Source organism: Nyctereutes procyonoides, unplaced genomic scaffold (genome assembly GCF_905146905.1).
Source record: "Nyctereutes procyonoides isolate TBG_1078 unplaced genomic scaffold, NYPRO_anot_genome, whole genome shotgun sequence".
In the NCBI taxonomy this organism is placed as follows: Eukaryota; Metazoa; Chordata; class Mammalia; order Carnivora; family Canidae; genus Nyctereutes; species Nyctereutes procyonoides.
The window spans coordinates 27,272,494-27,298,798 of NW_026575131.1; the positions used below are offsets into that span (position 1 = coordinate 27,272,494).

Below are 26,305 nucleotides of genomic sequence, written 5' to 3' on the forward strand. Positions count from 1 at the left end.
TTCCCAGTCACGCTGCCGGACTGGCGTGTACGCTGCAACACAGCCTGCTGACCGCAGGGGCATTGGAGCTTCTAGTTTCTGCATCACCACCCCCGTGCCCCCATGGTGTACACGGTTTATGATTGAACACAGTCCTTCAGTAATCTGACCAAGCACTGGTATTAACTGATCAGCAGGTTACTGATAATTAGTAAATTGCATAGCTTTGAATTAATCCTTGGTGTTTTTAACCTGTCTTCTAAAGAGGATTAATAGGCTGATAATTGGAATACTAGGTTTCCCCATGATTAGGAGAGAGAAAGGAAGGGCACTCAATCTCCCACTTTCCTGATGCTGTACAAATTACAAATTGTAGCAAAGCTGCCACCTCCTCAATGGCAATGGGGGAATAAAGTTCAATCTCTGGAAAAAAATGTGAAAACCTTGATTAAGCACTAACGTGGGTTTCAAAGGTAGAAAACCACAGGTCTGCATTATTCTTGTGTTTCTGAAGGCCTACAAAAGATATTAAGAATCGTAGCACTTTGGTCCAGCCACCATAACCTTGAAATACACGGTCAAGGGGGAGGGTTACCTTTTGTCATTCAGAAAACTTTGCAATAGTTTTCCCTGTACAGACTAGGGGTGAGAAGTAAAAGGGACAACCTGCCAAGGAATGATCTGCGTCACCTGAGACTGCCTCAGGGAAATGACCACTGTAGTCAAGACCGCCAGTAGGTGGCGTCCTGACAACTTTAGCAACCCCCTTTGGGTTCACCAGTGTCCAGGCTGATGAAACACTTGGGTTTTGAGGACTCTGCATTTCTTGACGTCCTCCTCTGGCTTAGAGGCTCTTCATTCATATAGACCTCAGGAACTTGGAGCCAACGCTAAGTCCATGGTTTCCCACTCGGCTGCTCTCTCCTGACCATGGGCTTTCCACCCTCATTCAAAATGCTTTCTCTTTGAAGCTGCTCACCACCCACCTATACCACCAACTCACTGTGTTCACTGCCCTCAGACCTCCAAGCTGCTCTATCCTACTCACACCAGACCCAGCAGCTGGCTCTTTTCCTCTCAACCCCAACTACTTTGGAACTGGCAACCTACACAGTCAGATCCTCGCCTCGCAGTTTCTTAGCCCGAACTTCAGTGCTCTTTTCCCCCAGACCACTTCTACCCTCTGCTGTGGTCTCGCCCAGGACCCAGGAATCCCAAGCACCTCTGAACAGCTGCTGTTTCCGGAACTGTCCCTAGAAGTGCTACGCCACTAGCATAACTCTGTAACCTGGATCCACCTCTATCAGCCTCTCTTCCATTACCAGCCATATTGAATTGAACATGGACTTAGCTCTGTGACCAGGATTAAATCACTTGTCTCATCACAGACAAGTTACCTGGTAGGAAGACTTAAGACTTATCAAGAGGGCAATTACAAATAAATGTCTTGAGAACATCTGCAAGGATTCACTACATGGCAGCTTCCAGTCCTATTCCTTGAATTCCCCAATCAAGGCCATCATCAATGACTTAGCCATACCCTCAGATGTTTTCATTCCTTGGCAAGCTCCCTGCCCAAGTTCTAACTTTTCCACTCAACTAATACCTATTGTTCCCATTATCCTGGAGAAAGATGCAGGAGGAAAAACAAAAAATAAAAACATTACCTGAGTGGGTTGGTAAGGTTAATTACGATGGAGTCAACTGTCTAAACTTCTAACCAAATATCTTAATTTCAACCTCATCTTCTTTCTTCACCAAAAATACGCTGCTTCTCCAGGGTTTCATCTTGGGATTTCTTCTTTCCCTGGGCCATGGAGGATGGACTTTAGGTTTGTGACGTCCTGGACATGAAAAATAAAATGTGGTGTGTCTGTGCCTCTGGCAGAGAGAATCCGTACTCCTTTCATGTGGTTCTCAGAATCTGTGAAAGAAAGAAAGAAAAAAAAAAAAGATGAAGAACCACTGATCTGACAGACGTGAATTCACAGCCCGGCAATGCTACCAGTAGTTGTGGAACCGTAGGCAAGACACTTCCCTTCTTAGATGTTCCCCATCTACAGGGCTGTGAGATAGCAAATGCCTACCTGTGGGGGCTGTGAGAGATCGTGTCTGCGAAATGCTTCAGTGAGCATTTTAAGCATCCAACTAGATGGGCATTATTTTAATAAAATAATAAGCCAAATCTAATAGTTAACCTATTTTCCCTAAGTAAGCTCATGCTCCCATGACCTCCCTTACCACCTAAGAATGAAAGACAACCCTTCCTTCTACAGCGCACACCTTTCTCTTAAGCTCCATCCAGACTGTACATAGAGCCACTGGATACTAAATTTGAGTTTCCCAGTGGCTACCCAAGTTCATCATTGTAGGTTTTTCCTCCTTTGTCGTATATCATATATATAGGGCTCATCAACCAGCTCGGTATTATCTTGGATTCAAACTTCCCCTTAACGTTCAACATAATTAGGCCTCAAGACCTATTGGTTCTACCTTTAAAGTATCTCTGCCATCAGTTCTCCATTTATCCACAGAGTCACTGCCTTGGTTTGGAAACTCAGTAGCTCTTACCTGGATTATTACAACAGCACTGTAACTTATCTTTGTCCCAAGGTTCTCACCTGTCCGTGCTGTCCTCTGTAGTTACTGGAGAGCCCTTATGTGATGGGGATTTAAAAAAACAAAAACAGGATTAAATTATGTGTTTGATTTTCCCCTTCATCCTGAAAACTTTTTCCTTTGGCTCAGTATCACCCTCTCCTGAAAAAGAACCTCTGCTAGTGCCACATTTGGTCCCTGGGCTTTGGCTGTGGAAAAGAGGGGAGGAAGTGCCAAGAATCACATAGCCTTACGAGGTGAAAGACAAGTTTAATTAAACCCCATTAGCAACAGGAGCAAGAGTTTCTTACTAGAAAGAAAGGACTGAGTAGAAAGTATGGTAAGAAGGAGGAGCACTGTAGGCTTAATTTAGGAGAGATCTTTTTGATTAAGATGGGGAGGGGGAGGAGGAAGAAGAGGGAAAGGTATGAAGGATGAGGTGTGAGGCAAAAGGGAGGAAAGTGCATGAAAAAGGAAAAGAGATTAAATGCTTTGTTTTTCTGGCCCCCAGGAAAGATCTGAATGGCTTTTACTTTTGGCACCTGCAGCACGCTTGCAATGGGCCCTGGGAATCTCTGGGCTCTGACAGTTACATTTGGTTAAAGTGTATTCCTGAGGATGAAGGTCCCATGACCCCCTGAGGTCCTTGACAATCTGGTGCCAACTTCTGCAACCCTTCAGCCCCTCCTTTCCAGACGCCTCACCCAGAATGGTTCTCTTCCATATTGTTCCCCAGCTGTGCATGCCCAGTCTGCTCCTTCTGCTGACACTGACCTTCCTACTCTGCCTTCCTGCCAAGCCCCTGCCCTTGAATCGGGAGAGTCCCTGCTGTCCACAGCCAGGTTACCTAAAGGGGAATGGACCGTAAAGAGGGTTAAGAAACTGAGCGAACCTCTTCCCAGGAAGTTTCAGAAGGGCTCCTAAGGTGAAAAATGCTTATTAGAAATGGTTTTAGGGAGCTGGTGGATCTAAGGAGGGAATGGGAAGTGCATCGCAGGGTGGGGGTTGAAACCAGACTGACTCTTCCAAATACTCTATGGATATTTTCTCCAACACTCATCAGTTGCTTCCCTTACTATTTGAAGCAACAAAAATAATTTTTAATTTCTTGAATGATCTGCAAATGGAAAAAGTGGCCCAATTTCGAGAGATAAAAGATTATGTTGTGCTCTGAGTAATCCCAAAATGCGCTTGCACTGCCAGTGAGGGAAGAAGGACATAAGAGCCAGGAAGGGATCAGACCAGCCGCGGTTAGAAAACTTACCTCTGGAGAAAAACGAAAACTGACCACATGCCATCAAATTGACACATAAATAAGCAAGTACAGAGAGTACGTGTTTCTCAATCTATCAACTTCCCTTTTGTTGACAAATCTGCAGGGTAAGAATGCAGCAGTATTCACAGTTTACCCAGTTCCAGTTAAGGCATCCCTTAACAGAGGCATCCCAGTTCTTAATTTATCCAAAGCAAAGCTCTGTGTCCAAGAATGGAAATATCTTAAGCCTGGTATTTAGCTTACACAGAAGGGAAGGAAAACAAAGGTGCTTCACAAGGGTGTCTGATGCCAAAAATGAAGACAAGTCAGACTAGATTGAAAGGGGTTTAGTGTCACGAGGCAGAAACATGTAAAATATTTCATGCAGCCAACCTCATTTATTGAGAAGTCCTAATTTTATTGCCCATTTAGTAACATGTTTGTTCCACAAACTAATTTCTCATAAAGCAAAGCACAACCTTTTCTTATAAATAGTATAAATTATTTTATTTACAGAAACTTGTTACAAAACAAATAGACTATATATTTCTTCTCTTTTAAATATCCAAAGTAATTTTCTATCCCTTGACATTTGTTCATGTTCTATACAGCAGCCAACACAAAGTCCAGCTGAGATGCTCTTGATTATGTGTACAAATTATCAAACTATTCACACATTTTAACACAGGAGATTGCTTTTATAACCAAGCTCAAAAAAACAAAAACAAAAACAAAACAGCAAAATGCTTTTCAAGGCCCTACATTCACACTGACAGTATGTAGTGCTCATTTAAATGATCTGAAAATGTAGAATGTTTTGCACAAAATGTAAAAATGATTATTTTTCTGCTAAACAACGAAACTTTAACAATCATTTTCCAAAGTCCCCCCACCCCCCCGGCCCCGGACAGAATGAGATAGTAAGAAATTCCTTGGCAACAGAACTCTTGCAGGAAGACAGCTGCCTTTAATAAGTTACATTTTTCAAATTATACATTTTTCAATGTTCTCAGAGGTACTTTGTATTATATTTTTGGAATATAAAATCTTTTAAATATTCTATTTAAACTCTGTATTTCATGAGTGAATAACAAAACGGACATATTGTGTAAGTTGCTGGCTGACAAAAAAGATTTGTAACCCTTGGTGCCACCAGGCAATCCATCACCAGTTCAATTACTGTGAACCAAAAGGCCTTAATTTTAAAACACCTCTTAAAATTACCAGCATTGGTGGTTTTCATCTCCTCCACTAAGATTTTAGAAACAATATTTAGGTGGAAAAAGCAAACTCCAAAAGTTGAACTGAACATTCAAGTCTTTTTAAAGAATCTGTCGAAGCTTAAAACTAGGTTCAGGCACTTTCAGTTTTTCCCGTTAGTTTTAAACCACATCACACATGAACACACATGTGCTCAGAGTGTACACATCCAAACGCACAGGCACGCGGGCGCACTCACACTCACACATAAAACACGAACAAAAGAAAAGCAGTGTGTCACTTTGTTACATGTAGTCTATCGGGAATCAGGCAACTAGAGAAGCAATGCCCACTTAATCGGCATGAATCCGCTCCCGAGACATGAAAAGGGACAAAAAGACTTTCACAGAACAGAGGCATCCCTTAAACTGTAAAGGAGGCAGGTTCTAGAACTATTGGCTTGGCAGTGAACCACTTCAAATTATAAAAAGGTATTTACTTTTATTAATTAATAAATAAATACTAGATGATCTCAATTGTACCAAAACAGGATATCAGAAAAAAAGACCTGTGCAAAAATACATATTTAAATATGTACAATTCATTTTTAACAAAATATGTCTTCTGAAATAGGGATACTTCCATATTTATAATAGAACAAGAAATTCCAAAATAAAGATACAAAAGTAGGTTTTGTAGAATTCTTTGTTCATCAATGCAGCACTTTTTTTTTTTTTGTAGGTTAAGAAAACTGCAGGAGTTGTCATGAAATTCTATTGGAAAGAATATAAAAATTATCTTGGTTTTAAATTGATACCAAAGTCTGTCTAGAAACAACCCAACCACTGCAAATTTGGTTTTCGCAAGTTAATTTAATTCAAAAAAATACTTGTACTCCCGTGTTTTAAATGGTCTTAATTGTTCATTATAATAAAAAGTAGTTGTAGGAGAAAATAAAATATTTGAACAGTCTAAAATTCAATAGCACTGTTTAGAATAGGTCTGTTTGTGGCAAGCAGAATCCAAAATGGCTAATTTCCTAGTCCCGATGACCTGTGTTCTCCCGGGAGACATAGTGAAATTCAATTAAAACCTCAGTCTAAGAAATCAAATGATCAACACTCGCGTATCTAAATATCTACATAATTCTGAATCAACTTGCTATCGTGGATCCTATTCACATCTTTCGGAACAACATGATCTGTCTATAAATTCCATCGCTAAAAGCAACTTTATATCCATCAAGTCCCCTTGGCTCTGAAAATAAATTCTACCCAAACCCCATTGCACTTGTCACCAAGGAATCAACAAAGTACGTTCTGATTCCCTCTTACTTCCTTCTCTCCCTCCACTGGGATGGAACAACCAGGCTGATTTCTCCTTAACTACACCAAACTGGCCCATCCATGCGCTCTCCTTACTAAGCTCTCCTATAGTATCATTTTTAAAAAATATTTACTGATTGCATAATAAGTGAACAAGATACACTTCTCCCCTTCCTTTAAAAAAAATCAATATTTTACAACAATTTATATCTAAAGTATCTGCATAAAGTTTTTGTTGCCTTACATAATAAGAATAATTCTGTAGCAATTCACATTATTAGGCTGGTAACCAAGTATTTATTCATTCTACTTGTTGACTTGAAATTCCCTGAAACTAAAGTTTGTAACCCAAGAATTGTAGGGAAAAAAAGGATGCACTCATTGGCTTGGTCCAGGCCCTGCCCAGAGCAATGATCGGAGCCTGGGGAAATTTACCCTGTGATGTTCAGCAACTTTGTGTGTTCTAAGTAAAAGTGCCTGGGTTCTTATTTCAGGAGCTATGATCATGGAATCACCAGTTAAAATGCCCCAGCTCATCCCCCAAATTCAATGATACCTTCTCAAGCAATGATGTTTTAACACAGTAAGCTCTTTCTTTTGGGATGGGGTATTTGAATAATAATAATAATAATAATAAAATAATAATAATAAATAAATAACTTCGAGGGACTCCAAAACTCTCTCAGAAAAATGGCTGGTATTAATCCCCAGAAAGGAGGGTTTGTTGGGGAAACATCTGCATCACATCATGTTTGCCTACGCCCCTCCCTGGGTGCCTACTCCCCACCCAGGGGCATCCAAATGAACGTATGGAGAGGAAGAGGAGTGCACACACACACACACACGATACGGGGAGTGCTGAAAGCAGAAGTGTACACTGAGTCCCAGGACGGTAGCCACAGAAACTGAGGGTAATGCACACAGTGCCCTGGAAACATGAAGTATCTTAATGACTTAGTGAATGACAGTTTCTGCTGCATCCTAATAACTTCACTTTACAAAGGCATTTTTTTAAAAATAGAGGAGACTGGGCAGGGCAACCAAGCCAATCTGCCGTACTGTGTAATGTGTAACACGAAAACTTAAAGGATAAAAAATTCCATCTCTTTGGAAATTGTGGAAAAACATTTCCCCCATACTGATTTTATCCACCTCCCTCCCCCCAACTAAAATTTGGCTTTCCGTTATCAAAACTAGTTTGCATTTGCATTTTCTTAAAAGAAAAAAAAAATCACACAGAATTGCTTTTGTACCATGAAAAGTAAGCCTCTAAAATGTGGTAGACTTGCTCTCTGGGCATCGATGGCTTTAAACCAGTTTGTAAGTCAGAAACTTTTGACACCGTCTTGCCCCAAATTACTTGCAAAAGGCTGGGGAAAAATACAAGCTATTTTGTCATGGTGCCTCGTGCTACCGTCCATATTCCATTCCCAGAATATTGCTCTAAAAACCTAACAACTCATTGCTTCTCTGGAGGGTTGCTCATGGTGCAGCTCTGCTCTCCTCTGGAAGGTGTCTCCAGATGGGGTACCTAATTGCTGTAGGGTGACCTACAGAAGACAGTGTAAGGTAAGAACTGGGACGGGAAGGGGGAGGAGGGAGAAAAGTCTACAGTAATGCTCTTGCCAAGACATTCTTTCGCCCAGCCAATCTACTCAAAGAGTGGCTCCATAATTTACTACAAGTTAAAAATCAAAGCAACAACTTCTCACAGATTGGTAGCAAGCAGTCCAGACCACTTTAACACTGATAAAAGCAATTCGGTGGCTGAACTTGATCCAGTGTCCTTTACAAGTACTCACTGCTACAGACATAGCTTCAGGGAAATCCTCGTTACAACAACAGCCCGGCAGGCAGATTTCTACCCTCGAGGCCCACAGGAGGTTGGGAAAACAGACTCAAAGGCATCGTGGAGTCCATAGTGCTGAGTGGAGGTGTAACTTGTCGTCAAAAGTGTCCAGATTATTCCTCCCCGCGCTATTTTCTGCTGTCAGGGACGTGCCTTTGGCTTTCAAAAAAGAGGGGGTAGGGAAACAATGAAAAGGTAAGTAAGCAGTTGTACGCGGCACCGCCCCGACGCCCAACACCATTGAGCGTGCCGAAGACCGCGCACCGCTCCGCTCTCCGGGGCCGGGAGCGCTCAGCTATGGCATTCCGCCTTAGCCTTCACTGCCCTTGGGCACAATCATTCTAAAAGTCTGACTTTTAGGAAACTGTCTAGAAAAGATGCAGGCCAGGTTGCTAGCTTAGCGAGAAGGCTCTCATGTTTGCCTTGTGGTTTTATTTGCTGATTTCCTTTCCTTAAAGGTCTTCCAGATTGTCAGGTGAGAACTGAACAAGGTTGTTTGGGGTGCTCACACAGGTGTGAGAGCTCACACCCAAGGCAGCGCCTGTGCCCAGGGCAGGGGAACTCAGGCCCCCAGTGACCACAGTGAGCTATCTAAGCCCTTGGCGGCAGAGGCCATGAGCAGACCAGCCGGGGGAGGTGAGAGTGGAGGGGCAAAGCTGCCAAGTTCCATCGGCCAGGCTTCCCAGGACAGCCCGCCACGTTCCCAGGTTTAGGGAGCCTCTACCAGCGCAGTTATCTCTGTTTTAAAATCAGCTCCACCAGGGGCACCCGGGTGGCACAGCCAGTTCAGTGTCTGATTCTTGGTTTTGGCTCAGGGCATGATCTAAGGTTGTGGGACTGAGCCCTGCACTGGGCTCCATGCACAGCATGAGGTCTGTTTGAGAGATGCTCTCTATCCCTTTCCCTCTGCTCCTCCCTCTCTTTCTGAAAAATAAATTAATATTAAAATCCGCTCCATAAGATACAGGGAGTTGAGGCTCCTACTTTTCCGGGAACAGCACTCTCTCAAGCATTTTGGAATCATGCTTGGAGACTCTGATGAAAGCTATAGGATCCCTCCTGCATATAAATGAGCACAAATATTGAAAATATCCAGCTTTTTTAGGGGCTCACCGATCTTCCAATCTCTAGCCATGGACCCCCCACAGAAAATTTATGCAGAATAAAAAGGTTTTCTACTGCAGAGAGGAAATCTTTCTCAAACACACACTTAAGTTAAAACTAATTTTAAGAACCCAAACTCAAGACTGTCTTAGTGGGGCAGAGCCCTCCTCGCTGGTGGCTATCAGGTGGCAAACTGGTAGCTCAAGAGCCATACCTGGTCAAAAGGTGTGTGGACTGTATCATATTCCAGAACAAAATACTACATAGCTTTTAAAAATGGCCAAATTTCTCATGCAAGTCCAGATCTGCAGTTTCAAACTGGTAACAAGTTTCTGGGAGCACCTGCTCTGCGGAAATGGGCTCCCACTCCCTCATTTTCCACAAGCAGTTTATCTCTGCTGCACCCACCGGCCTCTTCCTCTCCTCTCCTGTCACTTGTAGGCATGGATGCACCTAGGCAGAGAATGTGTTGGGCATCACAACACAATGGAACATGCCTCCTGCAGGTTCAGGAAGCTACACTCAGAAGGAAGTTTTTAAAGGATGGCTATACCACTTCCTGCAGGATTTGAACTGTATTTTTATGCTGATAAACTATAACGAATAACTACAAACCAAGAGGTAAAAGCTAATTTTCCTATATCCAGGGACCCCTCACCCAAGGAGCCAAGAAACATACAAATGGCTCCTACATACTTGAGGCTCAAAGAGAGGAATTTTAAAAGTTGCTATTTAAATTCATGGATAATTCTTTCCCCACCCCTTTGGCACTGGGCATTAATTAGTTCACACAGGGGGGATCCCTGGGTGGCTCAGTGGTTTAGCGCCTGCCTTTGGCCCAGGGCACGATTCTGGAGCCCTGGGATTGGGTCCCACGTCGGGCTCCCGGCATGGAGCCTGCTTCTCTCTCTGCCTGTGTCTCTGCCTCTCTCTCTCTCTATGTCTATCATAAATAAATAAAATCTTTAAAAAAAAATTAGTTCACACAGATAGGGGAGGGAACTCTATCCTGGTATTTTCTGACAAAGTCCCAACCTGCCAATTGAGTTAAGTTCTGGAGGTAAGGAATAAAATAGGACAGAACAGCCTCACCCTGTAAATCAGGGCTCTAGAGGGTGCTGCTGAAATCCCAGCACACAAGCAGGCACAGGAGATATGCTGATGAGTGAAGGGACAGGATGAGAGATGAACTGGGACTCAGAATGGAGGAAGCAGCTCCAGAAGAGGGGTCGGGGACAACGTAACAGGTGGAAGAGGGGGGAACACAGAGGGCAAGACACAAAGACACGGATCATTAGGAACCTGACACCCAGTTAGCCACTGCTCTATAAATGGGCCTGCATCCACATTTCTACTCTCCTAACTTCAAGGAGGTTTTAGTCTTTGTCTCTGCCCACTCACTGCTGCTCCCCTGCCTCCTCAGAAAACTGGGAGAAAAGATAAGGAGAAAGTTAACCAGAAAATCTGAAATCCTCTGATGGGAAAATTATTAAAAGGTCTTTCTTTCTTAAAATTTAAAGCATCCCTTTCTAGATCAGTGTGCTTGCAGGCCAGCGTTCTTCAGAGGAACAAACGAGAGAGCCACTCTCTAGGAACACACAGCCTGCATCCTCCCCAAATGGTGTCATGGGACACACGTGCTTCCCTGGGACTGCACTCACTGGCTATGCAGGGGACCCCGCCATCACGTAGGATGGCTTCAGCAGCTTTGGCTACTGAAATGTACATCCTGATTTCCTAACCCAGGAGCACCTCCCAGGTCATAAGAAATTCTGGCAGAGACACACTGTTTCACCTTCATATGGCCATGAACCCTTCCTTTGTGAAAACAGACTGTGAAGCTGGACATGTGCTTACAGCAAACAGACCAACCACACCGCACCGATCTCTGAGTTGGTGGAAGGGCTTGTGGGAGAGGAGACAGGCACACCCACAGGGCTCACAGTCCATTTCCTACCTGATGGAGAAGGGGACTGTGCGTCAGTCCCTGTGCCCCTGGGCTGGCGCCTGTGTGTTTCATGTGCACGTTGTTCATGGCTGGCAATTTGGCAACCTTTGTAGGTTTGTTGCTGCTGTTGTTGATGCTGCTTGAGCCAGGCGAGCACTTCCTTTTCTTTCCTATGAGTCTGTCTAGAGGAGTGTGAGAGTGTGAGTAATTGGTGTGGGAGTTGACGGACAGCTCACTGGACTGGTGGATGAATGGGCCGAGGGAGAGCGTGGAGTCGCCACTGTTCACCATCACACTCATCCTCTTGATGGACTCAGCGGGGCTCCCACCTGGGGGCCCCCTCCCTGACTGGTCGTGCCGGACGCTCACAGAGTTTGCCTTATTTACCACACAGTTGAGGCCCATGCCATGGGAAGATGTTATCGTTGAGGGGTAGGGAGGCACAGAGTGTGCCATACAGTTTTTCCTAAAAGACTCCATGGAATGAGAAGAAGACGAGGAGGAGGAGGAGGAAGAGTGAACTAACAATGGGGAGCTGTTTTTGCGTTTCTTTCCTGAGCCGCCGCTGGTACTGCTACTGGCGTTGTGACAGTTAGTGCTGTTACCAGAAGACTCCTTGGGCCTTAAAGACTTGCTGGATTTCAACTTCTGAGGTTTCCTGGACATAGGGGAGGAGGGCACTGAGGAAAGGCCAGAGGGTGTGGAGGGAGACGAGGATGAAGAGGACACTTGTCTGGATTGCATACTGCACACAGGATCCATTGCCCCAGAGGTGGAGGGCTGTGCATTTAGTGTGGTTCCATGAGCTGGTACCGATTTGCTATTTGGGGAGATGCAGGTGGACGAGAGCAGGACTGGGGATGTAGACACAGTGGCTGCTGCCAGATAGCTGACCCCACATTGTGATGTCGGCACAGAGTTTGTCCGGTGAGGAACACGTGTGGAGACGGGTGGGGTGGTGCTGGGCACGGGTGGGATTTTCCTACAAATGAGAGGGCAGTGAGTAATAACCACCACAGCCACTCACAGAAACCTTCAGCTGGACATGCCCTTCCCTTCTGGCATGGGGTAGCACACCCCTGTCAGAAAGATCAACCTGAAATGTACAGCCAATCCTGCCATTTCTCTCCTTCAAATTCCTTACTGCCTGCTGGGGGCTCTCAGAATAATGGTCTGTAAAGCACTGTGTACCTCACTCACTTCTGGTGCCCAACCTCACACTGCCTCTTCCCATCCACCCCCACCCCCACCCCAGATCCCTGATTCTACCCACTGACCTTTCTTACATTGCAAAACAGGCCTGGATGTGAGGCACTGTCCATTTTCTGCCTACAGCACTCTGCCTCCAAATTCTGCTCACCCTTCAGTTTCAGCCCATCACCACTTCCTTAGAAAATCTGTCCTGACCATCCTGACTTGCTCAGTTTTCTACAGACGCACACTGCCTGTTCCCAGACTTGGGGGCACTCAAGGCAGTTTCCATGTGTGACTGCAGATCCCTGTCTAACTCCTCCACAGACAGAGCGGTCCACAGCGTATTTGTAACTGTAGCCCCAGTGCCCAGCACAGTGTCAGGAGTTCAAAAGGCACACAGATGTTGAAAGAATTCATGAATAAGTGAGGAGAAAGGAAGGGCACAGCAATTTAATAGCAACTGCTAGGTCCTACCTATGGCCTTAAATCACATCTCAGGGGGCTTCCAGTCAGTGCTGGAACAATGTATTTGGTTAAATAACTGGGCTAAGTACCCGTCTGAGGATAAGAGGGTTATTCAAATGGCAAATCAGGGAGGTCCCCTTTTATTTTTGCTCTGATTTTAAAATAGGACAAACCACAATTTCAAAAACCACTATGATAGAATTAACACCAAGGTAACAACACAGAAAATGGCCCGAATGGAAGGCAAGTGTGGATACCAGCCTGCTCCTGACTTTATGGGGCAGCTCTGGCAGGTCCAGGCACTGCACTAGCCAGAGCTCCAGCTCCTCATCCTCCAAATGAGAGGTGTCCTAAACTGCTGCCGAAGGGCCTTCCAAATGCTCTGTAAGGCCTACAGCTATTAATAAAAAGGAACTATTTACTGCATTTGTACCAGCTGTAACCACCCCATTCACGAGTGGAGTCCTGGCCCTAGAGACCAATACATCCACATTGACCACACCCAAATCCCTGTGGGGCAGGGTCCAGACATGAGAAGTTTCTCAATCTCTCCGGGAGATCCCAACATGAAGCAAAAACTGAGAAGTTGGGCTCTATTCCATACCTATCACAGAGGACAAACATGGAAGTTATCAGAAAGACTCATGAGAAATGAGGAGTTCCTGCACCCCACCCAGACCTACTTCATCAGAATCTCTATCTCAACAAGATCCCCATGCTCTCGTGGGCACTGGCCCTCTGACAAGGTGCATGCAGGGGTGTAGTACCGCTCCTGCTCACTGGGTGCAGTGGCCGCTTGCGGCCACCAGGTGGCTCAGGGAGACGAAACCTAAAGGTGCTGAACTAAATCACAGGAAAATGAAAAGCTTCCATAAAGGAAGAGATGCGGATCTATCTGCACAATATATTGCTTCTTGGTATTAAAAAAAAAAAAAAAGTCTTTTAATTCACTCATTACCTTTCATATAAAAACAAGACAAAGAAAATGTAGCATGCTGACCTATGTCTGTATAAATGAACTCTGCAAAGATATACACGCAATTCACAAAAATGCTTGTCTGTGAGGGTGGGAAGGGAAACAGGAATGTGGGGACCAGGGGGACTACAACTTTGGACTGTATACTTTATGAATGTAAAGTATATACTTTATGAATGAAAGTATAATTTTATGAATGTAAAAAGTTACATTCAGTTTTCTTTTTTTTACCCAAGTGAATTTATTACCGATCTAAAAAATTATGTACCAATGCCCCCCATCCCATCCCTCACCCCCACCAAAGAAAAACCCTTTGCTAAGGATCCCATCCCTTCCTTAGGGGATGTGGAATAGCAGTCCCCAATCAATAGCGGACTAGCAGTTGACAGAAACCACAGGAGCTCAGATCTGGCCTCTTGGGTCATGGCCATACTCCGGACAAAGTGCTGGTTTAATTTCAGCACTGTTCAGACTCCATACACTGAAGAGGACTTATTTCATGGCCATATTCAAATCCCATTTCCATTTATCCCCACATTAACCACAACTAAAAGGTAAGGGACTGAGAAGCCTGCCACCCATACTGGGGGGACCTCCTGGAAGGGAAGACTTTTGGCTGAGCCAGTAGGATGGGACCTGGACCATGGTGGGAATTTCCCTGAGTACATCAAAGATGCCACCTGACGACCATTCTTAAGCTGAGGAGTGCTGAGCTCCTTCCAGAAAATCTCAGGGGCTACATGAGAAGCTGGCCTCTGTTGGTCAGTCTGACTCCCAGCACCTTTCTCCAAGCTCCTGTCTGCCCCAGGCCTGTGTGCCAGTTCATCACTGAGCAAAATGTCTGTCTCCACTGTAGTGGCTTTTTTTAAAACCAAAGCTCAAGTTAACACAAAGGCATGATTTCCTCCTTCTAAACTCTTAGGAGTACACTAAACGCACAGCTCAGGGAGCTCAATGAACTCTTCAAGTCCTAACAGGTAGTCTAAAGAATAAGAAGCTGAGATTTCAACTATTTGGGAGGGTTCTGATGTGGAGGGACCCCCTAGAATCCCAACAAACCAGTGCCTAGACTCATTTTTCTGAGCAAAGACAATGTGTCTTCATAAAGAGGGAAGAGGAGTCTCTTATCTAGTAAAAACCAGGAAGAAATGTGAAACAGAAAAGCAGAGCAGCATTGCTCTGGGTTTGATTTTTCTAAGAGAACAAATGCAAGTCCTATTGATGATCATGAAGCTGGTTCAGACTGTGGACTATCTGAGGCCCCTGACCAGCTTCCTGACTTTTATGAGGAAACCAAGGCAGCAAGGCAAATGGATATACTGGCAGAGTCCACTCAGGAAGTCACTAGTAAATGATGCCCAAATGGAGACTATGGAGTGACATATGGATGACTGGATAGCCCCCTTCCATTAGCAAAACTCAAGGTTTCCCAAAGTAGGTTCCACCAAACATTAGTTCCCCACGATGCTCCCCTGAAAGAGGTTCCTGGGTCAAAGGAACCTGGGAGATGTTCCACATTATATATGATAGCCCCTGCTTTGAGAGTTACAGTGGACAGTATGCCCCCTTAAAGGCTCTGAGAAGATCTCAGGGTTGTGGGATTGAGCCCAGAGTCTGGCTCTACACTTCTCAGAGTGCCAGCTTAAGCTTCTCTCGCTCTCTACCTCTGTCCTTCCCATGGCCCACTTGCTGTCTCTAAAATAAACAAACAAATAAATCTTTAGATAAGCTTATCTTCACTAAACCAGTCCCCTAAGAAACAGAGGATGCAGCACCGGGTAAAGTCAATCTCCTCTCCCTACCCCAGAGGTGGTGTGACAGGCACTCACTTCCACAGCTGCGCGTTCAGATGCTTCTCCACCATGAGGTTGAGGGCACAGCGAAGCCGGTTCCACCTGGAGTCAAACACGTAATAGCCTCTTCCAATCTGCCGGCTCCCGAATGTGCAAAACTGCAAGAGAGAGCACAATTGCACATGCTTGCTAACTCTGACTGTGGCACAAGCGATGAGGGTTCTCTCTCCTTTAGGAAAGGAGCTAACCATGAAAGAGCTGACTCTGAGTTATCGCAGGCTGTGAAGCATGAGAGTGAAGATGCCTGGCCCTGAGTTTCATGGAAGAGAAAGGGAAAAGCACGAGGTGTCCCAGGAGAGAGTGCATGCCGCCTCCGGGGCACCCTGTTCTGAGCTGCTCTCACTCACACCTTGACCGCGTCTCCCACACGTGCGGGCATGCCAAGGTCCCTGGCACGCCCCCCTGCAGTGCCCTGTCCCTGCTGCGTGGGGAGGGTCAATACGGGGGTGCATGTGGAACTTACAGATGCTGGCTGAGGATGATGACCTGAATAATGACAGTCCAGTTTTTCAACAGACTCTTCTTTGTCATCGCCTTCTCCCTCCTCACTGGATAACCGAGAAGCTGGCTCAGTGGCAGGCAGGGGAGGGTGTGGAGATTCATGGACTGGAGGAGGGTCAATGGGGGCACTCCCACCTTGCTGAGCAGGGCAGCCTGGAGGCCTTGGTGAGTAGAAAGTGCAGCACCGATCAGATCACACATCTGGGAATCAGCCGCCTTAACCCAGATACAACAATGTGTCCGAGACCACCTAGGGAGGCCTGGGGTCCCCCACTAGCACTGGCTCAACAGATGCTGATCAGGTGGCCTGGGAGTGAAGAATCCACTCTCCTGAACCGCACGATGTCACATGAAGCCGTCTGCCAGATTTATCCAAAAGTAACTTGTAAATGGTTCTCCTTTCTAGAGACAATTGAGTGGCTTGGGGCCTCTTCCTATTCTCCCCAAAGAAGAGGAAATAGAAGTGGAACTTAAGACCGTTCTTTCTTTGACTCCTCTTCAAATTCTACCTGGACTTGGGTTACTAAGGCAATAAATGAGACAACTGGCAATGTGCTCTAAACCTGAAAGGGACAGGAGGAGGCAGCATGGCCACTGCAGGTGGCTTATCTACAGCCTACTAGTCAGGGGCAGTACTGCATGTTTCCCACATATATAAATGCCTGGTGATTCTACAATTAAGCTTACTTTTTTACAGATGGAAAAATTTCAATGAGAAGATGGCTGAAGAAAGAACTTGCCAAGAAACTGACAGCCTGGGCTTGGCCATTCTCGGGAGCCGCCTCCAATTGCTCCTCCACTGTGCTCCTCACAAACCAGAGAGCTCTTGTTGGGATGGGCTCTACCACACACAATTGGAGTTCCATGAGCAGCCACTTCTACCCCCAGGCAGCCATGGCAAGGAGCAGGCACGTGAGGGGAAAGGTGAGGCATGGCAACCAAGCGTTGGCACGTTCCTAAGCAGAAGCCCTCGCTGCCAGTGGCCAACAGGAAAGGCCTTCATTCTCTATAGCTTTCTCTTTCCCTTCTCTCTAGAAATTGGGGACAAAGTCCTTTACTTCAACTTGGTTAAATATACAAGCACAAACACACACATTTTCAAGTCCACCTTCACAGTCTCCGAGGAATGTAAATTCTCATAAAACACCCTGATATCCATCACTCACTAAATAGCTAAAATGTCTAATACATGCTTAGACCCAGGTCTCAAATGAATGAATGAAAAAAACAGGTTGATAAATGGATGCTGTAAAAACTCAGGCTGAATGCCTATTCCCAGCAAGGACTCCCACTGCTGTGTTTTGCAAGAAGTGAGACAAGTGAATGGGAAACTGCTGCCAAAGCTGTGTGAGATGTTCCAGTCACTAACCTTCAGTCAAGACCCGAGTCTCAGCCCTGCTCAATGGGGTTAAGAGACCCTTAACGCTGAGCAGGGGTGGAGCAGATCATTCTTGCTTCATTCTGCTGCTGGCATTTGGCCAAGAGCCCTGTTTGAAACTTACTGATAAACTCAGCAGTTTTTTTTTCTTTAAATTAAAACCCAATTAGAAAAGTCTCTCATCTTCTTAGAGTGAGCCTGATGTACATTCCTTGACATCATGACTACACTGGGGTTTTACAGCGTCTGCAAGTCTGTTCTCGGAAGGGGGAGAGAGTTGGAGGATTTGTCTTACCTTGGAAGACTGGGGGTGTGAGGTTTAGGTTTACTAGCTACGAAAGGCTTTGATTCAGAAGGAATCAGTCCGTGAGAGTTTTGGTGTGGCTCCTGTGAAGGTCTAGGAGGGGCGGGCTGCGGGTCCCTGAGAGGCTGCGTTGGTTGCTGAGAGTCCGGATGGCGAATCGATTCCTTTTCCCTGGTTTTGTTTTTGTGCTCGGCTAATAACACATCAAATCGTTTTCTTCTACCCTGGACAGCCCTCCGCTGAGTTAAGGAATGTGTCTAAAGACCAAAAAAATACAAAAACTGAGGAATCTCAGAAATAACTATTTCTCTGTAATATATCCAAAAACACCATTCCCCATTAAGAAACAACAACAAAAAAAAACAGAAAAACCCCAATCTGGACCACTAGCATAGTTGAAGGCTGCTCACCATTTGATGAGCTATAAATCATAGGAGTGTGACCTTCTTTCTTTTGCTAGAATAGGAGCACATATTCCAGGCTCCAAATATATGAGAATTTGGTGATGTTACTTCCACCAGAAGAAAGGAGGAGTGTTAGCTATGCCACCTGGTATGTAAGTGAACGGCAAACAGTAGAAACAAACAGGTGTTAGGTAGTCATGTTTCATGCCATTATAACAGCTTATTTACTGGGGCTCTTAACAACTCGAATAGAAAAATCCCTCTTTGGGCCACTTAGATTTTAAATATTAAAAGGGAAGAAACACTTATGCCATAAAAATGTACGAGAGGAGTGCCTGGCTGGCTCGGTCAAAAGAGCATGCAACTGGATCTTGGGGTCATGAGTTCAAGCCCCACATTGGGCATAGAGCTTACTTTAAAAAAAACAATGTATCAGAGACTCCTATTTCATTAACAGCCAGAGAGTAAAAATCAGACAAAAGTTTCTCTATGTTCCAGTGAAAATGCCATGTCGAGAGAGAAAGTGGCTCAAAACACCCTGGAGATGGGACTTCTTCAGCTGAGGAAGCCTGGAAAGAAGCAGACTATGAGACCAAGAGGAGACAGGTGTGAACAGGAAGAAAGATGAAACAGAGTCAATCCCTATAGCCAGATGCTCACTATGCAAAGAAAATGAGACAGAAAGCATTTCTGGATCTTAAGACAACATTTAACTTCAGAATTAGGAAATGGATAGTGAGAAAAAACGGTCAATGCTGGCAGGGTAACTAACATCACCAGTGCTTGAGGCATGTCTTACAAAAAATGTCTGTTCTCCAAATGCACTTGATAATTTCTGTTTTTGTTTGTTAAGGCTCACTTGGAGCCAATACTATTCCAAGAAGAAGATAAAGTTAAGTTAACCTGACCATTTCCTATTGCTGGGGTCTTAGTCTGCAAAAAATCTAAGAAGACAGTGGCCACAAATCACACATAGCAAATACAAGTCAATTTATCTACAGATGCCCTCCACTCTTTTATGTTACCAAAGTAACAAAAGGGGTACCTTGTGTTTATGACCTTAGGCATTATACAAATGTATTACTGCTCTAGATGTTTAGAGGTATGATGTAATTTAAGGGGCTGGAGGGGAATTAGGCTTTTAATGTCCTTCTGAAATTCAGTTAACATATCACAAATTATGCCTGCCCCAAATTTAGGCTGGCATAGATAGTTATACCAGTGAGTTTAGTTTCTTTTTCAAATTTTACTTTATTTCCTTTAACATGTAATATATCCACAGTAAAGTAACCCAAATGAAGATAAGGAACTTTGTTTAGTGCTGTATTAGCTACCTAGTTCTATACTTGGTACTCAATAAATGTTTCTTTCTTTCTTTCTTTTTTTTTTTTTTTTATTTATGATAGTCACACAGAGAGAAAGAGAGAGGGAGAGACAGGCAGAGGGAGAAGCAGGCTCCATGCACCGGGAGCCCAACGTGGGATTCGATCCCGGGTCTCCGGGATCGCGCCCTGGGCCAAAGGCAGGCGCCAAACCGCTGCGCCACCCAGGGATCCCTCAATAAATGTTTCGAACAAAAAGTATATTAAAATAATGACCCTCTATTATGTGTTAAACAAATGAAAGAATATATAACATCACTGGTCCACCTGTCTCTCTAGACAGATGTAAAAGCTGTTCCTCACCTTTGAATGTCCCCTTGTGCTTAGGACAGAAAGACTAAAGTCAAGAATGGAGGCAGAGATGACCAATAGTTCCCCAGCTTGAAGAACAAAAAAAATTTCCACTGAGCTCCCTCCCCCATTAGAACTCCTCAGGGCTGCCCAAGTATCACAGGACAAAGGCTGGGTATGTAACTAAGCTCCTGAGGCCCTGCCCTCTCTAATAGTCATGGCTCCCCACCCCCACTCCTTAGCACCCCAAGTGCCTCCTTCTCCTCCTACTCCTTGGCCTTCTGGCTGGCCTTTCAGACCCTAACATGTCTACTCTGCCCCATCACAGGATATTTACACATGCTGCTTCCTTGGCTTCCCCCAACCTTCTTTGCCCAGATAAGTCATGTGTATTTCAGCCCAGTATTCCTGTGGCAGAGGAGACTTCCCTGGCTTAATCCCCTACTGAAGGCTGTCATAACATAGGCTTCCTTCCTTTTTATTACTCATCAGTGGTAACTTGACACACATACGAGTGATTATGAAGTTAACCCCCACCTGGTTCACTCGATGGTAAGCCTCTCAAGGCTAGGGCACTGTGCCTTGTTCTATTAAAGCCTCTATCCACTGAGACCCAAAATGAGCCCCAGGTTCAGATGTATGCAATAAACCTTCCACAATGACTGGCAGGCAAGGATACTAGAGCCAAAATCTATTTGCATGGAAGACAGAGGGGACATGAAACAGGACATCAGACAGACAAGAAGTCAGGAGGGGGCCATGCAGGTGGCAGGCAGGCAAAAGGGACAAGTGACAGGAGTGGGCAGCAGCAGGTCGCCTGACACTGAAGAGGAAGGACTACATTCTCAGTCTGAGGCAGGATAGACCTGGGCGGCAACAGGGGAGACATTCAGTGGAGAGGTACTCAAGCATGGGCAGCCCCAATAATGTAACAGATTCAGGCCAAAATGGAGGCAAAGAGAGGGGGAGGCAGTGGCAAACAAACCACAGAAGGAGAGGAAGGACAATGTGTGAAAGGGCAGGCCTGCCAATTCTATGATGAACTCTGTGACACACCAGGGCTATAGATGTGTACTAATGTGAAGACAGGCCTGGCACCATGCTATGCTGATGAAACCCCTCACGGAACACACGGCGAGCACATGTGACTTAAAAAGGAAGACAGGACAACAATTCAGGATCCATACGAAGTCTGTTCACCCATCAATACCGGTTCAGGAAGAAGGCTGGTCAATCTGGCACATCAGGAATTGATAAAAGCTTTTGGTTCACCAGCATGTCCTAGAGATGATTCAAGGTGAGGATCTTGGATAAAGCAAGCACCCTTTGTTGACCACAGATACCCTAATACTGAGAGATCTAGGGTCCTGAGAGCCAGGGAGGTAGCAAGGGAGCCAAGAGCAGTCGGCAAGCTATGGCCACACTGTGGTACCAGACCAAGGCCTACTCTTGCAAAGTCCCTCAGGGGTGGCTGCAGCGGGCCCCAGGTCTACAGAGCTCAAATGGCTACCTTCCAACAACACACCACTATATGTGTACAACTAATGGTACATAAAATAAAAGCAATTTGTCCTGAGAAAGGAATCTTTAAGCCGAAGATTCAATGGTGGGGCTTAGGGTGAAAATGTCTGTGAACCCTTGAGACAAAATGCAAAATTCAGAATATATATAAGTATGTAGATATTTTTCCTAAGGGGCAAACGATGTGATCTTTTTTTTTTTCTTAAGTTAGATAGTTAAAGAAGCTCTTGGCCAACACCTTTCCTTAAAAGATTCAGAACCACTGTTGTAAGATAAAATCTACATGCTAAAATTGAATTAGAAATTTAAACTAAAATAAGAATCACTTAGAAACAACATTTCCACATTCTAAAGATTTTAACATTCTTCCACTGTTAGGGGCTGGAGTAGGCCCTGAAGTCCTTTACTCAAACCTAATCTTTGGTAACATTTAAAATAATATGCCAAAAATTTTATTTTTAGAAGACAACACTGATTTTTATAATTCTTACCCCCTCCTCCAAACAAGCATTTTTAAATTACTTTAAAGCAATGATTCTCAATAGTTTTCAAACCCTTCTCTGAAGGCCAGCTGGGGACATTCTCCAGGGAAATGCACTTGAGCATACAGGCTTATTTATGTAGCAAGTCCACTGAAGCCACTCCACATCAACTCTTATTTTACAGCAAATAGACCACCTTCTTATTAACATACCGGAATTTTAAAGGAAAATTGAGGACAGAAAAGAGGGTCAGAATATTTTCTTAGCTTAGTGAGATTGTATATTATCTAGTACTTTTCTTAGTACTGGAAAAATAAGTCTACCTCAAAATCAGATCATCTTCAAGTGGCTCTTTAAAACTGAAGAACCACAGATTACAAGCATTTTAAGAATATTCACACATATGCAAAAGAAGTTTCCAGACCTGTTTCAAGTCCACAGTAAAGGGTAACTGCTTATATTAAATTTCCCTACAGAAACATTAACAGTCTTTGAAAATAACAGACTGATGAGGAAAGAATGCTATTGCACTGGATGACACTGGAAGCTGGTAGCAAAACATCTCAAGATTGCAATTTATAACAAGATTTCACATTTTCTGAACCGGAGGCATTCTTCATCAAAATCCTGTTACTCCCTCATTGACGAAATTCAGAACAGCTCCCCTCTGGGTTAAAGAGACTCTGGGGGCCGTGCCACAGATCCCATCTCCTTGAGTTTACCAGGAGTATTTGGTTCTGCAGGAGACCACCTACCTTGCATGTCAAAGAGCGGGTGCAGGGCTTCTTGGTGTCGAGATCGATGACCCCACAGTGTATGTCAGGATCAAACTCTCTTTCTGTCAAAAGCACACTTGACATTACAATGGGCTCATCAAACATTATTTATTTTGAAAACAATAGGAGCAATCTCTGAAGACATGTTGTAACTTGCATAAAGTCCATCACATCATCAATAAACATAAAATTACAACACGTGAGCACTGCAGAGCAGCAGCAACAGACCCTAGGAAAAGCATGGGGGAACACTGGCAACACCTGACATGCAAGAGAGTGTGCCAGGCAGCACTACTACCCCACTCCACTCAGAAAGATGCACTAGAATGCTATTTTTACATTACCTACAGACACATGTACTTTTATTTTTTTTTAATATATTTTAATTTTTTTAAAAAATTTATTTATGATAGTCACACACAGAGAGAGAGAGGCAGAGACATAGGCAGAGGGAGAAGCAGGCTCCATGCACCGGGAGCCCGATGTGGGATTCGATCCCGGGTCTCCAGGATGGTGCCCTGGGCCAAAGGCAGGCGCCAAACCGCTGCACCACCCAGGGATCCCCACATGTACTTTTAAACGCAAGACTGAAGAGGTCAGGCATATTACCTAAGGAACTTCCTCCTAGAGCTGAAGTTGACCAGTTCTAAAAAGAGGACTTAGAGACAGCAGTCCATTTGCTCACTTGTGAATGCCCAATCATATACAGAGAAACATTAAGACAAAAAATGTGAAGTTACCTGATAATCTCTTATTTAAAAATTTCCTGTTGTTGGAATTATCTTCAGACTTCTTTTCCAGAGTGGATGGTGCAGGAAGCCCTTTGCCATTCAGAATCTGTCCAGGTGAAGGCAAGGTTGGCTTTGGTATTGAGGAGCAGTTAAGGCCAGGCTTGACTGAGGAACTCACAGTAGCAGGACAGGTAGGCCCCACTGCAGATTTCAGTAGTGTGCCATCCATCTTCGGATGAATCTTTTCCACTTTGACAGAGGGCGTCATGCTGTCAGAGGGGGAAGCAGGACATCAGCACTCGAGGGCCCAGCAGCCCAGGTAAATAGGGAGCTAGAGGGCAAAAGGCAGAACCCGGATCTACCTACACACTGCAGAGACCTAGGCTCCCAAAGGCAACTTAGGAAAAATGCATTAGGAATAGCTAGAAAACTCAGTTAAGATTCACATTTATTCAGTCTATAAGCTCTCCTGGTGAGACAGAAAGCTCCAGAAGACCATCAGATTTACCTGGCCTTTTCATCATCCAGGACAACCTTACACTTGAGCCTGTGGGAGATCTAGACCTGATACTCAACTCAATGCCTGCAAGAAGCAGAACATGAAAACACCTAAAGGGACCAAAGACTATCTGCAAAACCTTTAGAGAATTTCTTTTGAGAACTATCATGTTTAAGAAAGGATTCATCAAAACAAAGTAAACTGAGTGAACAGAGGAAAGAATAACTGGAATTAGAGAATATGCCCAAGAAACATCACTAAGGACATACAAGAATTCAAATGAGCCCAACCATATCTCCGAGAAGAGGCTCTCTGCCTCTGTCAATGAAGGAGAACAATGTTTAATTAGTTATGTGATGTGTCACTGAGGTGACAATTCTCCAGTCTCTGAAAAAAAGTTTCTACAGTAGGAGCTCAGAATTTAAGTGTCTGGCACATAGCTGGTGAACAGTGAATACTTAGGCCACTAATAAAGAATTGAGTTTTCAGGGGATCTTACCGACGCTATCATTTGGGTGGCAAATGTTAGTATAGTTGGCCTGGTCCCCTCTAAAGCCCAGCTCCAAATAAAGAAAATTTGGACTGATGAGGTTTTATAAACTTTGTTCAGTGAAGTCAGTGCTCAAACAGCTGTTAAGCTGGCGAGTGACTTACACATAGCACTGGCATTTTCTTTGGCTTTCAGACAGGTCCAGGAACGAAAGTCCAGCTTGCTGTACTTGTACTTCTGACAGATGAGCAGAGGCTGGGGGCCTAGCAACCAGGACAAACAGCACCAAACAGCTGTACCTGGGACAGCCTGACAGCAGCAGAGATACTGCAAGAAGCCATGGCCTCTCCCAGCTGGCAAGGTCCTTGAGCAGCAGCAGGTGCTACACACTGCCCAGAGATTAACCAGGTTATCAGACCTTGGGACTGAGATGTGTGGCATACCCTCCAAAAGGGAGGCAAGCCAGAAAAAAAGCCACCCACCACCAGGGCTGTCGTGATGAGGCAAGACAGGTTTCTATGGAGTGCACGGCTGCTCCCTCACATGACCACGAGGAGCCTGGCAGCCTACAGATCCACTATGAAAATGTGCCAAAGCCTCGCCTGGCAGTGTGAACTTCTTCCATTCTTCCAGTCTTTCCCGGTCACTACTGTGACGTGAACCCAAGACTGCAGGGGAAGGAAACATTGTTTCCCTATTGCTCTGCGGGCTCCAGAAAATCCTACAACAGCCATCTGGGAATCACCTCACCTTTTTATTCCTATTGTTATCAATGGCAGCAGCAGAAGAACCAATGTCCATTCATTTATTGTCTCCTGGGGGCCAAACACTATGCCAGGTACTTGACACTACCATGTTAATTCTACTTCTCCCAGTAACTCTTCACAGTGGCTTTTATTCTCAGACTGAGAGAGAAACAGTGCCTCACTCAAAGCCCTGCAATTAGGAAGTGATAGAAGGGGTGTGTGAAGCCAGGCCTGTCTGACTGGAGCACTCCTTGGCTAAAGCTCCTTGACCTTATTATGTTTCCTTCTCCTTATCTGCAGAATGGGGATAACAAGACCTGTTTCATAGGGGTGTTGTGATCATTAAATGACAGGACACCAAGAAAGCCAAGTTTCCCTAGCTGGCACACACACAATAAAGAATCAATAAATAAGTATTGTTAACATTCCTATTACTATTCTGTGAAGCCTCCCAAAATAGGATAGGGAACAAAAGGAGGAAACATATATTTGATTTTCCCCCACAGCAGCCTGTCTTTGACACTATCCACAGTACTCCCAGATGCCACTGGAGCACACAGTTCCACGCCTGGCAGGGGAGCTCTCAGAACCTCTGGGCCATACTCACATTCTACCGTGGGGGACTCGACTCTGCTGAATGGGATGCATTGGCCTGCTGTTCCCCCTGAGCTGCAATTTCTCTTTGGGTGATTTCAGCAACTTGGAACTTAATGAGGATGCGCTTAGAACACCTCCACTGGAAGAACGGCTGCTTCCACTTCCGCTGCCTCCTTTGCTTTTGGACAGAGAAGGGAAGAAGGAAAATACTGAAGTGGGAGGAACGGCCAAAGAAGGCTTGCTGGATGAGCTATGTCTTCTTTCTGAAAATGAAAACGGGGGGGAAAAAAAAGGACATGGTTTCAGGCAAATCGCCAATGGAATCCTGGAAGAGTCCCCTGAAATCAACACATTTAGGTTCAAATATGCGTCACTAAGTGAAAATATATTTAACTCAGCAGCTTTCAGAAATGGCTTATCTAGGCCCCACAGACTTATTTAGGATTCTAGGAACTGG

At 44.8% G+C, this 26,305-nt stretch overlaps 1 protein-coding gene across 3 annotated transcripts in view; it reads right to left on the reverse strand.

Moving 5' to 3' along the window:
- Positions 1-4,204: 4,204 nt before the first annotated feature.
- Positions 4,205-26,305, reverse strand: part of ATXN7 (ataxin 7) — a 139,473-nt gene continuing 117,372 nt past the window's right edge. For all 3 annotated transcript variants that reach the window (XM_055344910.1, XM_055344909.1, XM_055344911.1), the window contains 8 exons: positions 25,859-26,111; positions 23,526-23,785; positions 22,765-22,847; positions 17,921-18,186; positions 16,210-16,408; positions 15,723-15,844; positions 11,268-12,240; positions 4,205-8,365 (listed from right to left, as the gene is read on the reverse strand). In XM_055344910.1, coding sequence (XP_055200885.1) covers positions 8,348-8,365; positions 11,268-12,240; positions 15,723-15,844; positions 16,210-16,408; positions 17,921-18,186; positions 22,765-22,847; positions 23,526-23,785; positions 25,859-26,111 — 2,174 coding nt within the window. In that variant the 3' untranslated portion in view covers positions 4,205-8,347. The remainder of the gene's footprint in view (positions 8,366-11,267; positions 12,241-15,722; positions 15,845-16,209; positions 16,409-17,920; positions 18,187-22,764; positions 22,848-23,525; positions 23,786-25,858; positions 26,112-26,305) is intronic.